Below are 16,693 nucleotides of genomic sequence, written 5' to 3' on the forward strand. Positions count from 1 at the left end.
ATGGCTCAAAAAGACCAACTTTAATGAAATGAAGGAATATGACAAAGTAAAAATTAAAATGGGTACAAAGTAAAGGTGAAGTCACCAAAGTCTAACCAGACCATTCAGATGCTTTCTTATTAGAGACAGACAACTGGTGGGAGTTTAACGTGAGGGTCACCTAACTGCAGGAGAGGGGGCAGGTCAAGGAGGAGATCCCTTCATGGTAACCTCAGCCGGTGAGGGAATTGAACTCGCTTTGTTGTTGTCACTTTGCATCACAAAATATCCATCCAGTTAACTGAGCTAATGGATCCCCAAAATAGGATACAGTGGCATGGTGGATTAGTAATCCTGAAGTGTATTATTATTCTGAAAATTAGTTGAAATACTATCGTGACAGTTCATGAATGTGAACTCGGTTAATCAAAACAAATGTAAAATAAAAATATCCAGTAATGTAGCTACTGGAATCCCCCAAAAAAAATTCCTGCCCTTTAGGGAAGCAAAATGGATGCACTTCCAAGGTATGGCTTAATTATGACATTCAACCCACCCTCTGAAATGGCCTAAAAAGCTTTTTTATGAAAACACTACAAAGTACAATAAGACTAAAAAAACAGATGAACCATTCATCTTCAACTCATCCTGACTTCCCAAGGAGGGTGGATTGCTCTTCAGAGGGTCAGTGTGAACTTGTTTGGCCGAATACTGGGTCAATGAAAAGATTCTTGGTAGTGTGGATGTGCAGAGGGATCTTGGAGTCTATGTACATAGATCCCTGAAAGTTGTCGCCCAGGTGGATAGTGCTGTGAAGAAGGCATACGATGCGTTAGGTTTCATTCGTAGAGGGATTGAGTTCCGGAACCACAAAATCATGCTGCAACTATACAAAATGCTAATGCGGCCGTACTTGGAATATTGTGTACAGTTCTGGTCACCATATTTTGGGAAGGATGTGTAAGCATTGGAAAAGGTGCAAAGGAGATTTACCAGGATGTTGCCTGGTCTGGAGGGAAGGTCTTATGAGGAAAGGCTGAGAGACTTGGGTCTGTTCTCATTGGAAAGAAGGCGCTAAGATGGGATTTGGTAGAGACATACAAGATGATCAGATGATTAGATAGGGTAGACAGTGAAAGTCTTTTTCCTAGGATGATGACGTCAGCTTGTGAGGAGAGACATAACTACAAATTGAGGGGTGATAGATTTAAGACAGATGTCAGAGACAGGTTCTTTACTCAGAGTGGTCAAGGTGTGGAATGCCCTCCCTGCCAGTGTAGTTCACTCAGCCACATTAGGGAGATTGAAACAATCCTTGGATAAGCACATGGATGATGATGATGAGATGGTGTTGGGGGACGAGCGGAGAATAGTTCACAGGTCGGCGCAACATTGAGGGCCGAAGGGCCTGTTCTGCACTGTATTGTTCTATGTTCTAAAGGTTCACTTGAAGTGAAAAGGAAATCTTAGGGGAAGGTAAAAGAACAGCAGAGATACCAAGCACTTCATCTCAGGTTTCCCCCCCCCAAAAAGCATAGTAGTGAGAACATAGGGGCAAAAGGGGAGGCAGAGAACAACTATCTAAGGAACCAGAAATAAGGACAACGTGAAATTCAACACAGAAATGTAACTGGGTCCTCACAACATGCATGCATGCTCTGATGCTGAGGGGAATGGAGTAAAATAAAAGGCTTTGACCAAACATTTTCATGTATACTTTATTGAATATGGAAGTTGAGCCAGAGGACTGGAAAATTTCCAGTAGAACATCAATTTCAAAGGGAACAAAAGAACAAGCCACGTAACTTGGAACTGTCAGCCTCACATCAGTAGACTTCTATATACTACAATACAAGACGAACTTAATAATTGCCTAGAAAGGTTTCAGTTAATTAGCAACAACCAGTACAAATTAATAAAGACAAGTCATGCCTGACAAATGTAATTGAGAAAATAACAGCACGTTGATAAAATAAAACAGAGCAAATGTTGTGTATATAGAATTTCAATAGGATCTTGATGAGTTGCTACAGGAGATTTAACTACTGTGCTTCAGTTTGATCAATAAGCTAGTGTGACATCATGAAATAGGAAGCTGGTTAAAAGGATTGAATAGAGTACATTAACAGATCATTTTCACTCTGAAGTGATGTAAACTGTGGCTCCATAGCACATCAACAGTGCAATCACTTTTCAGATTTAACAACATGGATAGGTTAATGGACAGGTGAGAAAAATGCCTACAAAATTTATTGCAGAGAAATTAGAGACAACTTTGTTTAGGGGATGAATTAGTAGAGGACAGACATTAAATGATTAAAAACTTGAACATAAGACCATAAGAACTAGGAACAGGAGTCAGCCATCTGGCCCCTCGAGCCTGCTCTGCCTCTCAATAAGACCATGGCTGATCTTTTTGTGCACTCAGCTCCACTTACCCATCCTCTCAAGGTATCCCTTAAATTGTTCAAAAAAAAATCTATCTTTAAAAAATGTTCACTGAAGTAGCGCCAGCTACTCCACTAGGCAAGGAATTCCATTGATTCACAACCCTCTGGGTGAAGAAGTTCTTTCTCAATAGAATCCTAAATCTGCTCGCCCTAATTTTGAGGCTAATCCCTCTTGTCTTAGTTTCACCTGTTCAGCAGAAACTTTCTCTCTACCTCTATCTTATCTATTCCCTTCATAATTTCATATGTTTCTAAAAGATCCCACCTCATTCTTCTAAATTCCAATGAATACAATTCCAGTCTACTCAGTTTCTCCTCATAAGCCAATCCCCTCAACTCCAAAATTAACCTGGTGAACCTCCTCTGGAACCCCTCTAGTGCCAGTACATCCTTTCCCAAGTAAGGAGACCAAAACTGCGCACAATACTCCAGGTATGGTCTCACCAGCACCCCGTATAGCTGCAATATAACCTGTCTGCTTTTAAGCTCAATCCTTTCGCAATGAAGGACAAAATTCCATTTGCCTTCCTAATTACTTGTTGTATCTGCAGACCAACCCTCTGTGATTCATGCAAAAAGATCCCTCTGCATAGCAGTACGCTGCAACTTTTTACCATTCAAGTCATAATCCATTTTACTGTTTCTCCTACCAAAATGGATGACTTCACATTTCTTAACATAGTATTCCATCTGCCAGACCTTTGCCCACTAACTTAAATATCGCTGCTCCTCTGCAAAGTTTCAAAGTCCTCTGCACACTTTGCTCTGCTACTCATATTAGTGTCATCTGCAAACTTTGACACACTACACGTGGTCCCCAACTCCAAATCATTGATATAAATTGTGAACAATTGTGGTCGCAGTGCTGATCCCTGAGGCACACCACTAGTTACTGATTGCCAACCAGAATAGGACTCATTTATCCCCACTCTCTGCTTCCTATTAGTCAATTGAATTGAATATATTGTCACATGTACCAAGGCACAAATTCTCTATCTATACTAATACTTTACCCATAATGCCATGCATCTTTATTTTATGCAACAGCCTCTCATCCGGCACCTTGTCAAAAGCCTTTTGGAAATCTAGTGCACATCCACTGGATCCCTATTATGCTCATTATGTCTTCCTAGAATTCCAAAAGATTAGTTAAGCATGACCTGCCCTTCTTGAACCCGTGCTGTGTCTACCCAATGGGACAATTTCTTTCAAGATGCCCTGCTATTTCTTCCTTGATAACAGACTCAAGCATCTTCCCCACTACAGAGGTTACTGATTTATAATTCCCCATCTTTTGTCCCCCTCCCTTTTCAAACAGTGGCACCACATTTGCTGTTTTCCAATATGCTGGAACTGCCCCAGAGTCCAGCAAATTTTGGAAAGTTATCACTAATGCAGTTGCTATTTCACCCACCATCTCTTTTAGTACCCTGAGATGTATTCCATCAGAGCCAGGAGACTTGTCTATGCTTAGTTCAATTAGCTTGCCAAACACCAACACTTCAATAATAATGATTGTTTCCAGGTGCTCACCTACCTTCACCTCTTTGTCAATTTCTGGCATGTTATTTGTGTCCTCCATTGTGAAGACCAACACAAAATACCTGGTCAATGCCTCGGCCATTTCTTCATAAAGAGTCACAGAGCCATAGAGACGTACAGCATGAAAACAGACCTTTGGTCCAACTCGTTCATCCCAATCTAGTCCCACCTGCCAGCACCCAGCCCATATCCCTCCAAACCCTTCCTATTCATATATCCATCCAAATACCTTTTAAATGTTGCAATTGTACCAGCTTCCACCACTTCCACTGGCAGCCCATTCCATACACGTACCACCCTCTATGTGAAAAAGTTGCCCCAAGGTCTCTTTTATATCTTTCCCCTCTCACCCTAAATCCATGCCCTATAGATCTGGACAACCCCACCCCAGGGAAAAGACCTTGTCCATTTACCCTAACCATGCCCCTCATGATTTTATAAACCTCTATAAGGTCACCTCTCAGCCTCCAACACTTCAGGGAAAACAGCCCCAGCATGTTCAACCTTTCTCTGTAGCTCAAACATCCTCGTAAATCTTTTCTGAACCCTTTCAAGTTTCACAACATCTTTCCAATAGGAAGGAGACCAGAACTGCATGCAATATTCCAGAAATGTCCTGTACAGCCACAACATGACCTCCCAACTCCTGTACTCAATACTCTGACCAATAAAAGAGAGCATACCAAACGCCTTCTTCACTATCGTATCCACTAGCAACTCTACTTTCAAGGAGCTATGAACCTGTACTCCAGGTCTCTTTGTTCAGTGACAATCCCCAGGACCTTACCATTAAGTGCACAAGTCCTGCTAAGATCTGCAAAATTCAGCACCTCCCATTTATCTAAATTAAACTCCATCTGCCACTCCTCAGCCCATTGGCTCATCTAATCGTTGTCCACTACATCTCCAATTTTAGTGCCTTGTGCAAACTTATTAACTATACCTCTTAAGCTCACATTAAGAGGTATATCATTTATGTAAATGAAGAAAAGTAGTGGACCCACTGATCCTTGTGGCACTCCACTGGTCACAGGCCTCCAATCTGAAAAACAATCCTCCACCACTACCCTCTGTCTTCTACCCTTGAGCCATTTCTGTATCCAAATGGCTAGCTCTCCCTGTATTCCATGAGATCTAACCTTGCTCACCAATCTCTCATGGGGAACCTTGTCGAACATCTTACTGCAGTCCATATAGATCACGTCTACTGCTCCGCCCTGAACCCATAACCAAATGCCCCTGCTCATCCTCTAAAGGACCAACATTTACTTTAGTCACTCTTTTCCATTTTATATATTTATATAAACTTTTGCTATCTGTCTTTATATTCTGTGTTCGTTTTTTTCTCACATTCTATCTTACTTTTCTCTATAGCTCTTTGTGACTTTCTGCTGACCTTTAAAGTTTTCACAATCTTCTAGTTTCCTGCTGTTCTTGACCATTATGTATGCCTTCTCTTTCAATTTGATAGGAGAAAGTGAGGACTGCAGATGCTGGAGATCAGAGCTGAAAATGTGTTGCTGGAAAAGCGCAGGTCAGGTGTTGCTGGAAAAGCGCAGGTCAGGTTTTTGTTTTGCTCCTAACACATGCCCGAAACGTCGATTCTCCTGCTCCTTAGATGCTGCCTGACCTGCTGCGCTTTTCTAGCAACACATTTTCAGCTCTTTCAATTTGATAGTCTGCCTTATTTCCTTAGACACCCTTGGCAGATTACCATTTTCTTCCAGTCCTTCCTTTTTACTGCAATATACTTTTGCTGAGCACTTTGACAAATTGCTTTCAAAGCCCACCACTGCTCGTCAATTGTCCCACCATAAAATCCTTGTTTTCAGTCTACGTTGGCTAAGTCCTCACTCATTTTATTGTAGTCTTCCTTGTTTAAGCACAACCTGCTAATGGATTTTATCTTCACACTCTCCATCTGTATTCTATATTCAACCATACTGTGATCGCTCCTTCCAAGAGGATCTCTAACTATGAGATCATTAATTATTCCTGTCTCATTACACAGGCCAGATCAATGAGAGCTTGCTCCCTCCTCCGTTCCATGATACACTGTTCAAGAAAACTATCACGGGTGCATTCAATTTGGTTTGGCAAATTGACATGTAGATTAAAATCCCCCATGATAATTGCCATTCCATTTTCACAGGCATTTGTTATTGCTTTATTTATTTCCAGCCCAAATGTGATGCTGGACTACACCTATCAGTGTCATTTTCTTCTTAGACTTTCTAATTTCCACCCAAATGGATTCAATAGTATTCTCCATAGAACCTATATCATCTCTCAGCACCATCCTGATGTCATCCTTGAATATCAGAGCTACACACCTCCCTTACATTCCTGTCCTTCTGAATAGTTTGGTACCCCTGGATATTTAACTCCCAGTTGTGACCATCCTGCAACCATGTCTCTGTAATGACTATTAAATCGCATTCAATCACGATGATTTGTGCTGTTAACTCAACAACATTGATACGAATGCTACGAGCATTCAGGTAAAGTGCCCTTATGCTCGCTTTCTTACCCTCATGATTTCCAACATCTCTAATAATATCTCTTGAGTTACCCTTCCTTTTTACTTCTTTCATATTCTGCCGCGTTTAAACCCTCCTGCCCACGTCCACTTGCAGCTTACCTTTTTATTTACCATCATCCTTCCTGTTATTTTCTGTTTCCCCTCCCACCACCCCCACCCTCTACCCCACCCACGTCTCTCCACCCCCCACAACTCACTAGTTTAAAGTCCGAGTGACCGCCCTATTTATCCTTTTCACTAGAACACTGGTTCCAGATTGGTTCAGGGGAGCCTGTCTCATTAGTACAGATCCCTCCTGCTCCAAAACTGATGCCAATGCCCCATGAAGTGGAACCCCTCTTTCCTACTCCACCCTTTTCACCACGTGTTTATTTCCATAATTTTCTTATCCCTAAGCCAACTTGCATGTGGCTCAAGTAGTAATCCAGAGATTAAGACCCTTGAGGACCTATTCATTAATTTCGTTCCTAGGGCTTGATAAACCCCAAACAGGTTCTCCTTCCTAGCCTTGCCCATGTTGTTAGTCTCAATGTGGACCACAACAACTGGATCCTCCCTCTCCCACTCCAATAATGTTTCAAGTCGGTCAGAGATGTCCTGCACCCTGGCACCAGGCAGGCAACACACCATGCGGGACTCCCGATCTGGCTTATAAAGGATACTATCTATTCCCCTAATTATAGAATCCCCTATGACTATCACTTGACTTTTTGGTCCCCCTCTTGAATGGCCTTCTGCACCATGGTGCCGTGGTCAGCTGGTTCATCCTCCCTACTGTTCTTTTCCTCATCCCTACAGGGAGAAAACACCTCATATCTGTTGGTTAAGGTCAAGAGCTGAGGCTCCTCCCTTCCTGAACTCAGGATCCCTCGACCTGCCTCACTTGCAGTCACACCCTGCTGTCCCTGATCACTAACTGAATTTGAAGTATTTAACCTACCAAGTGAGACTGCCTCCTGAAACAAAGCGTCCAGGTAACTCACTCCATCTCGAATGTGCTGCAGTCCTTGAAGCTCAGAGTCCAGCTCATTAACTCTGAGCCGGAATTCCTCCAACAGCCAACACTTGCTGCTGATGTGATCACTGCAGTTCACAATGGGATCGCCCAGTTCCCACACCATACAGCTACAGCACATCACCTGCCCAGCCTTCTCTACTTAGTTACTTTATTAATTTATATAAACTAATGAGTTAATTAATTTCTAATATTCCTATGTTTTTTTCAAATAATCAAATGATAGATAAGAAGAAAAAAAGGATTTTTTTAAAAATCACACAATAAAAAAAAAGAAAAGCCTTACCTTATCAATACACCAGTCTTTTTTGTTTGGTTAGAGGTGGAGGGTGGGTGGGAGACACTATACATGTAGTGTCTCGGATTCAGCCACTGCCCAAATATATCAGTTCAGTCACCTTCCCACAGTGCAATTCGAACACTCCCACTGCTGCTGCAAAATGGAAGCCGCTGACTCTCGAGATAATCCTTGAGTGCATTCTTAAACTGCACTCATCTAGGTAAGTGGAGAGTATTCCATTACACTCCCGATTTGTGCCTTCATAGGTGGTGGACAGGTTTGGGAAGTCAGGATAAATTGAAGACGAATAGTTCATTTTTTTTTGTCTTATTGTATTTTGTAGTGCTTTCATTAAAAGCTTGTTAGGCCATTTCAGAGGGCATTGGTTGTCATAAATGAGCCATACCTTGGAAGTGCAAGTGTTTGCTTCCCTAAAGGACAGAAAGTTTTTTGGGGGGATTCCAGTAGCTACATATTCAGCATTACTGGGTATTTATATTTTACATTTGTTTTGATTAATTGAATTCACATTCATAAACTGTCAAGATAGTGTTTCAACTCCTTTTCAGAAGAACAATAGACTTCAGGATTACTGTCCATTATGCCACTATATGCCATTTTAGGAATCAGTTAACTGGATAGATAATTTGTGATGAAAAGTGAGTTCAATTCCCACATTGGCTGAGGTTACCATGCAGGACTCTCCTTGACCTTTCCCCTCACCTGCAGTTAGGTGACCCTCAAGTTAAACGCCCACCAGTTGTCTCTAATGAGAAAGAGGTTGTCTGGTCTGGTTAGGCTTTGGTGACTTCACCTTTACCTTATACCCCATTTTAATTTTTACTTTGTAATATCCTTGATTTCATTAAGGTTGATTTTCCAAATAAATGATCGTAAAAGATACAGTTATAATATTGACAAATTGAAGTCACTCATTGCCAAACTAATACATGATGTTGAGGAAATATTAGCCATTTAGAAATCTTTCAGTTGATGTCAATGTCATGTTTAATTTTTTTTTAAATAATCCTCCGTTGATTCTGAATCACCAATTAAGAATCAATTAAGGAATGTATGTTCAATTACCAAAATGGGACTTGGAGAAAGTACAGTTATTTAAATAACTCATTAATTCTTTTAAAAAATTATAATCAACAATGATCTCTCTGTTAGTCAGTGGAACAACCTTAATCAATACAGTAAGAGATGATCAGGCACAAAAAGTATAGAGCTAACAGTGCTGTAAACAAGTCAGAATAACAGAGACAAAGGACATCTGCATGGAGATTAGAAAAAGTAGAGAAAAACAAAGTGTCTAATGACAAATAACTGATAAATCTATCCCAGATTATATAAGTGTTCAGAATGGAGCTCACAGTTTTTCAGCCTATGTAATGGAGATGATTGTGCAACAGTGACCCTTAGCTAAGATGTGAGTCAATATTTGGATGCTGAAGAATTGAAGGACTTTGGTAGACTTTATATCTGGACAAAGCTTAACTACAGAAATCGAATAGAGGTTTCTTTTGTTGATCACAGGGTAGGCTTTTCTTAAATTTTACTCACTAGTTTCTGCCAATATTGGCACTATGCGTTTCCTTATTGCGCATAAAGAAATAGACTATTTCTAATTAAATCATAAACCTGCTAATTATGAACAGCTTTACAATTTTGCTGTATGTAGGAAGAATCTTCCCAATGGATTTCAGACGACAGTGTCAGATTGTATTTCATAAAAGCTTGCACAAATATAACTTCTCTATTTTCTTTCTGAGTCATTCTGATGGATCTTCTCATTCTCACTGGTACTGAATGACCTTTACAAGCTATCCAAATTCAGGACACCAATGGTTCGCTTAATTAGAATGCTTCTTGGATCATGGCACACTATTTACCCAGGTTCCTGAGAGAAGTCAATGACGTTTTGGTGATAGGACAGCCCCTTTTTCCTCAAGCAGCCAGTCTGCTAACTTATGGGAGTTTGTCGAAGATTACCTTGTTTGAATTGACAACTGTCAATATTCTAACAGAAGATTACTGAGTCCTTGAAACTCTTCGCCTTAAAAGAGTGGAAGCAGAATCTTTGAATACTTTTAAGGCAAAGGTAAATGAAAGGTTATCAGGGGGGGTAGAATGTGGAACAATCAGATCAACTATGATTTTTTTGAATGACAGAGTAGGCTCAAGGATCTCATTTTAGATGAGTGTATGGTGATTTGCCTCCAGCTTTACTGCTGAAGCATTTCAAAGCCATTACTTGCATTTCAGTTGAGCACAGAAGCAAAGTAATTTCCCCAATATTAGCCACATTTTTAATTATATATTTTCAAAGATCAAAAAAGTTCCAGTGAGTATATTCATTCCAACAACAATGACCATTCAATGAAACTTTTAATGCCATAAATGTATGCTACCTTAATATTGAAAACTTTTAATGACTGAATAATAATGGAAAAATGCTTTCCCTCACAATAGAAAAATCATCTTAAATACTAAAAAGCCAAAGATAAATGGTGAGTAGAGTTGCCACACCCTAGGGCAGGGTCACTAAACTTGTTTCTTCGAGAATCATTGTCTTAGTTAACTATGCTCATTATTGTATTGTCAGAGATTAAAATGATAATACAGCAGCTAACAAAAACAGAAGTGGCTGGAAGAGCTCAGTAAGTCTGGCAGCATCTGGGAAGAGATGGTAAAGTTAACGTTTCAGTTCCAGAAACGTTAACTCTGATTTCTCTGCACAGATGCTGCCAGACCTGCTGAGCGTTGGTAACAACTTCTGTTTTTGTTTCTGATTTACAGTATCTGCAATTCTTTCAGGTTTTGTACAGCAGCTCAGATCTCTCCGTCGAAAATCTATTGATAAGGTCAGTCATCATCCACACAAACATAATTCAACCTTTACTCACGCGTTGCAATAAGGTTTCTTCTCGTATCCTTTGTACGTTTTCATATTTAGGGTCATTCTGCAGATCTCGCAATGGAAACATGATTTGTGCCAATACTGCAACAACAAAAAAAGAAAAACTCGATCAATTCTTCTTCAGGCGGTTTATCTAATAAGTCAATACAATCACAATGTCGAGAAAAATATATGAAATTAACCACATTTATGAATAACATGAAACAAACATGCTTAAATCGCGAGCAAAATAATTTGTTCCAGTCTGCACACCTCAACAATAAATTCTGCGTCAAACTATGGATCGTTGATCTCCTGAGCGAAAACGCTGAATTTTTAATGCAAGGAATATAAAAAAAAAGGAGGATCAGGTGAAATGTACACATGCATGTGAATAAGATAGAACATAAACCAACTGCACGAAAAAACATATTTTTCAGTAAATAGCTAACTCGTTCACTTCAGGTACAGCCACGATCACTGACAGGTTGCCCGGAATCCGTCCCGTCAGATGCTTCGCATCGTTCAGCAATGCGTCACATCACACATGGAAGAAGTGGAATAGATGTCTCGCCAGCGTTTGAAGCCTCCGACACCTGACAAACGACACTTTTCGCGTAGTTCAGGGGCTGGAAACTCCATTTTAATGCACCAGTGCCGGTCTGATCTGAACGCCATTCCCCCCACCCTCACACCCTGTCTCCGAACCACATTCCCGGTCTGTCTGTCTATTTAACACTTTCCAGGAGCTCAGTGACGGAACCGCAGCGCTAACAAGGACAGACGGTCTTTTGCTGGGGAGGGGGGGGGGGGGGTGTCAAACACGAAATCAGTCAATTACCTTGTCCAGGCAGTTCACTTTTTCCGTGGGATAAACAATTTTGCCACAGCGAGCACACTGAGGATTCATGACTGGTGCAAGAGAGAGGCTGTGATGAGCACTCCACTTGCTCCCTCAGAGCGCAGCCAGCCACCTCTGCCTCTGCCTCCGCCTGTCCTGCTGACACTTGCTTCAGTCGCTCTTCACCTGACCCCGCCCCCCCAGCCCGGGCGTGCGCGCCCCCGGCCACTTCGCGATGCGGCCGTCGTTCACGATTCCCAGCGGGTGAATGCCGTGCCCGCGCGCGCGCCGAAGTACGCGCACGTCTCAGACCGCGCCGTCAATCACATCACGGTCGGTTCCTGCTTCTTGTGGTTGAATGTTAAAAGTTGGGTCTGGGGTCCCCTTTATCGTGTCGCTTATGAACCCCCAACGTGTGATTCTAGTATGAACTTGTGCTGCTCGTTTTAAACAGACCATTATTTCCTGATCTTTTTGCTCCTCTCACACCGAATAGTTTCTGACTTTGCACTGAATGAGTGAACAACCTCTCACGTATTTCGTAACTTTAAATTTTATTTGCTATTAGACTCCATTTCTGCACTTCTGTTGGCTTTTTCCCCCTGTATTTTGGGATTTTCTCTGCATTATTTGCTCTAACCTCATGTTTGTTTCGTTTGTACATTTCATGACTAATTTTTTATTGCAAATGATTTATGTGCAATGTAAAGAGATATCTACGGGATACAAAACCCCACTTTCTGTCGGTCTAAATGTATGATCTGGAAAAAGGAATTGTTGCTGAGTTTGGAGATGACACAAAGGCAGGTGAAGGGACAGGTAATGTTGAGGCTGGGAAGTTGCAGTTAGACTTAGTGGACAAAGAAAGGGCAGATGGAATGCAATGTGGGAAAGTGTAAGAGATTTTCACTTTGATAGGAAGAATTCAGATGCAGTTTATTTTAAAACGGGAAATGCTTCAGAAATCTGAAAAACAAAGAGAATTGGGAGTCCTAGTTCATGGTTCTCTTAAGGTTAACATATAGGTTAATTTGGCAGTTGTAAAGGTAAATGGAATGTTAGCATTCATTTCAAGAAGACGACAAGAGCAGAGATGTACTGCTGAGGCTGTACAAAGCTCTGGTAAGACTACATTTGGAGTACTGTGAGCAGTTTTGGGCCCCATATCTAAGAAAGGATGTGCTGGCTTTGGAGAGGTCCAGCAGAGATTTACAAGAATGATCCTGGAAATAAAGGACTTGTCACAAGAAGCGTGGTTTAGGACTCTGGGTCTGTATTCAATGGAGTTTAGAAGGATTGGGGGGTGGATCTGATTGAAATTTACACTCCGACGCATAGGATATTACTACGAAAATTAAAACACATAGGATAGCACGTAGCATACAGGCAAGGATGTTATTGGAGTAAATGGAGTACTCTGAGGATGTAACTCTGAAGATGGACGATGGAGATCCATAGTGTACCTGGACTTTCAGAAAGCTTTTGATAAAATCCCACATAGGAGGTTAGTGAGCAAAATTAGGGCGCATGGTATTGGGGGCAAAGTACTAACTTGGATTGAAAGTTGGTTGGCTGATAGGAAACAAAGAGCAGTGATAAACGGCTCCATTTCGGAATGGCAGGCAGTGACCAGTGGGTTACTGCAGGGATCAGTACTGGGACCGCAGCTTTTTACAATATATGTTAATGATATAGAAGATGATATTAGTATTAACATTAACAAATTTGCTGATGATACTAAGCTGGGTGGCAGGGTGAAATGTGATGAGGATGTTAGGAGATTACAGGGTGACCTGGACAAGTTAGGTGAGTGGTCAGATGCATGGCAGATGCAGTTTAATGTGGATAAATGTATGGTTATCCACTTTGGTGGCAAGAATAGGAAGGCAGATTACTACCTAAATGGAATCAATTTAGCTAAAGGGCAGTACAGAGAGATCTGGGTGTTCTTGTACACCAGTCAATGAAGGTAAGCATGCAGGTACAGCAGGTAGTGAAGAAGGCTAATAGCATGCTGGCCTTCATAGCAAGAGGGATTGTGTATAGAAGCAAAGAGGTGCTTCTGCAGCTGTACAGGGCCTTGGTGAGACCACACCTGGAGTACTATGTGCAGTTCTGGAATCCAAATTTGAGGAAAGACATTCTGGCTACTGAGGGAGTGCAGCATAGGTTCACGAGGTCAATTCCTGGAATGGTGGGATTACCTTACACTGAAAGACTGGAGCGACTGGGCTTGTATACCCTTGAGTTTAGAAGACTGAGAGGGGATCTGATTGAGACATATAAGATTATTAAAGGATTGGACACTCTGGAGGCAGGAAACATGTTTCCGCTGATGGGTGAGTGCCGAACCAGAGGACATAGCTTAAAAATACGGGGTAGACCATTTAGGACAGAGATGAGGAGAAACTTCTTCACCCAGGGAGTGGTGGCTGTGTGGAATGCTCTGTCCCAGAGGGCAGTGGAGGCCCAGTCTCTGGATTCATTTAAGAAAGAGTTGGATAGGGCTCTCAAGGATTGTGTAATCAAGGGTTATGGAGATAAGGCAGGAACAGGATACTGATTAAGGATGATCAGCCATGATCATATTGAATGGTGGTGCAGGCTCGAAGGGCAGAATGGCCTACTCCTGCACCTATTGTTTATTGTCTATTGTCTAAATACTTCGGACTAAATGAGTTATTTCCACATTGGCAAGCTGGAGACTTGTGGAGTACAGTGAGGATCAATACTTAGGCCAGAGCTGTTCGCTATGTATTATCAATGATTTAGAGTTGGAGACCAAATGTAACATTTCCCAATTTGTGAATGATACAAAGCTCAGTGGGAGTGTGCTGTGAGGAAAATGTAAAGCAGCTTTAGAAGGATTAGACTGGCTTAGTGAAGCACAAAAACATGGCAGATGGAATATAATGTGGAAAATGTGAGGTTGTCCACATTGGTAGGAGGAATAGATATGAGGAGTGTATCTGAAATGGTAAGAGATTCTAAAGTGTGGATATATAAAGACATCTAGGTCCCTTGTTAATAAGTCACTTAAGGTGGTACAACAAGCTTTTAGGTGGGCTAATGGAATGTTAACTTTTATTGCAAGAAGATTTCAGTATAGGAATTGTGAAATCTAGCTTCAGTTGTGTGGAAGCTTGTTAAGACAGTATCTGATTTCTATAGCAAATTTTGCAGATGACTCTAAAATAGGTAAGAAAGTAAGTTGCAATGAAGAAGTAAGAAAATTACAAATGGATACAGGTAGTTTGGGTGAATGAGCCAAAATTTAGCAGATGGAGTTTAATGTGGATAAGTGAGGTTATCCATTTAGTCAGAGAATAGAAAAGCAACTTATAATCGAAACAGAGAGAAACTTCAGAGTGCTTCATTGCAGAGGGACCAGGTTGGCCTTGTCCATGAGTCACAGAAAGCTAGTGTACAAGTAGGAGTGGCAGATGGAGTTTAATTTAGATAAATATGAGATGTTGCATTTTGGTAAGGCAAACAAGGGCAGAACTTGTACAGTTATTGGTGGGGCCCTGGGGAGTGTTGCCAAACCAAGAGATCTAGGGGTGCAAATGAATATTTTGTAGAAGGTGGAGTCACATATAGACAGGGCTTTTGGCATGCTTGCCTTCATTTGAGTATGGGAGTTGAGATGTCAGTTGCAGCCCTACAAGACGTTGGTGAGGCCATTTTTAGAAGACTGTGTACAATTCTGGCCACCCTTCTATAGGAAGGATGTTTTGAAACTTGAGAGAATGCATATAAGATTTACAAGGATGTTGACAGGGTTGGAGGGTTTGAGTGGGGAGAGGTTTAATAGACTGGGGCTATTTTTCCTGGAGCATCAGAGGCAGAGGGGCGACCTTATAGAGGTTTATAAAATCATGACGGGCATGAATAGGATAAATAGACACAGTCTTTCTCCTCGATGAAAGAGTCCAAAACTAGGGAGCATAGCTTTAAAGTGAGAGGGAAAAATGTAAAAAGGACTCAAGGGGTAACATTTTCACATTGAGGGTGGTGTATGGAATGAGTTGCCAGAGGAAATGGTAGAATTAGAATTACAATATTTAAAAGGCATTGGATGGGTACATGAAGCAGAAGTGCTTACAGAGATGTGTGCCAAATGCTGGCAAATGGGATTAGGTCATATTGGAACGTGTGCAAGCATGGACAAGGTGGACTGAAGGGTCTATTTCCATTCTTTATGACTCTAAGTCCAGCAAGTAGTAAGGAAAGCAAATGAAATTTTGATATTTATTGCGAATGGAATAAAGGAGCAGGGAAGTGTTGCTGCAACTGTACAAAGCATTAGTAAGACTGCACCTGGAGTATTATATACCTCTTACTTGAGGAAGAATGTAGTTGCATTGGAGGCAGTTCAGAGGAGGTTCACCAGATTGATTCCAGAGATGAAAGCTTTATCTCATGAAGAGAATTAAAAATTTCGCAATACAAGGGTTATAGTCCAACATTTATTTGGAAGCATTAGTTTTTGGAGCGTTGCTCCTTCGCCCAGTCCAACACTGGCATCTCCATCTCATGGAGAGATTGGGCAGTTTAGGCCTTTAATCATTGAAATTTAAAAGAATGAGATGAGATTTATTTCAGACATATTAGATGCTGAAAGGGACTGAGAAAGTAGATACAAAGAGGATGTTTCCTCATGTGGGGTAATCAATAATAAGAGGTTAGAGATTTAGGATAACAGGTAGCAGACTTAAAATAAAGATGAGGATAAATTACCTCTCTCAAAGGGTCATGAATCAGTGGAATCCACTACCCAGAGTACCATGGATACCAGGACATTGAATAAATTTAAGGTGGAGATGGACAGATTTTTAATTGGTAATGGATCAAAGTGTTATGGAGAGCAAGTAGGAAAGTGAAGTTGAGACTGAGATTAGCTCAGCCTTGATCATGACAGACCAAGCTTGAGGGGCTGAATTGCCTGATCTGTTCCTTATTCTCATAACAGATCACACTTGCATGCAGTAAGACCTGGAAAATATCCAGACTTTGATATAATAAATACTAAGTGATGCTTGCATTCAAAACTTCCAGACAAGAACTATCTCCAACAAGAGAGGGTTAAACCACTAACCCTTGATATTCAATGGCATTACCACCATGACATTCCACATCTTT

General features: G+C 41.2%; 1 protein-coding gene across 2 annotated transcripts in view; it reads right to left on the reverse strand.

The window, feature by feature from the left end:
* The window catches only part of nebl (nebulette), a 332,169-nt gene extending 320,438 nt beyond the window's left edge, over positions 1–11,731 (reverse strand). For both annotated transcript variants that reach the window (XM_060825573.1, XM_060825572.1), the window contains exons 1-2: positions 11,552–11,731; positions 10,718–10,812 (exon numbers count right to left, since the gene is read on the reverse strand). In XM_060825573.1, coding sequence (XP_060681556.1) covers positions 10,718–10,812; positions 11,552–11,620 — 164 coding nt within the window. In that variant the 5' untranslated portion in view covers positions 11,621–11,731. The remainder of the gene's footprint in view (positions 1–10,717; positions 10,813–11,551) is intronic.
* Positions 11,732–16,693: the final 4,962 nt, after the last annotated feature.

Source organism: Hemiscyllium ocellatum, chromosome 5, assembly GCF_020745735.1.
Source record: "Hemiscyllium ocellatum isolate sHemOce1 chromosome 5, sHemOce1.pat.X.cur, whole genome shotgun sequence".
In the NCBI taxonomy this organism is placed as follows: domain Eukaryota; kingdom Metazoa; phylum Chordata; class Chondrichthyes; order Orectolobiformes; family Hemiscylliidae; genus Hemiscyllium; species Hemiscyllium ocellatum.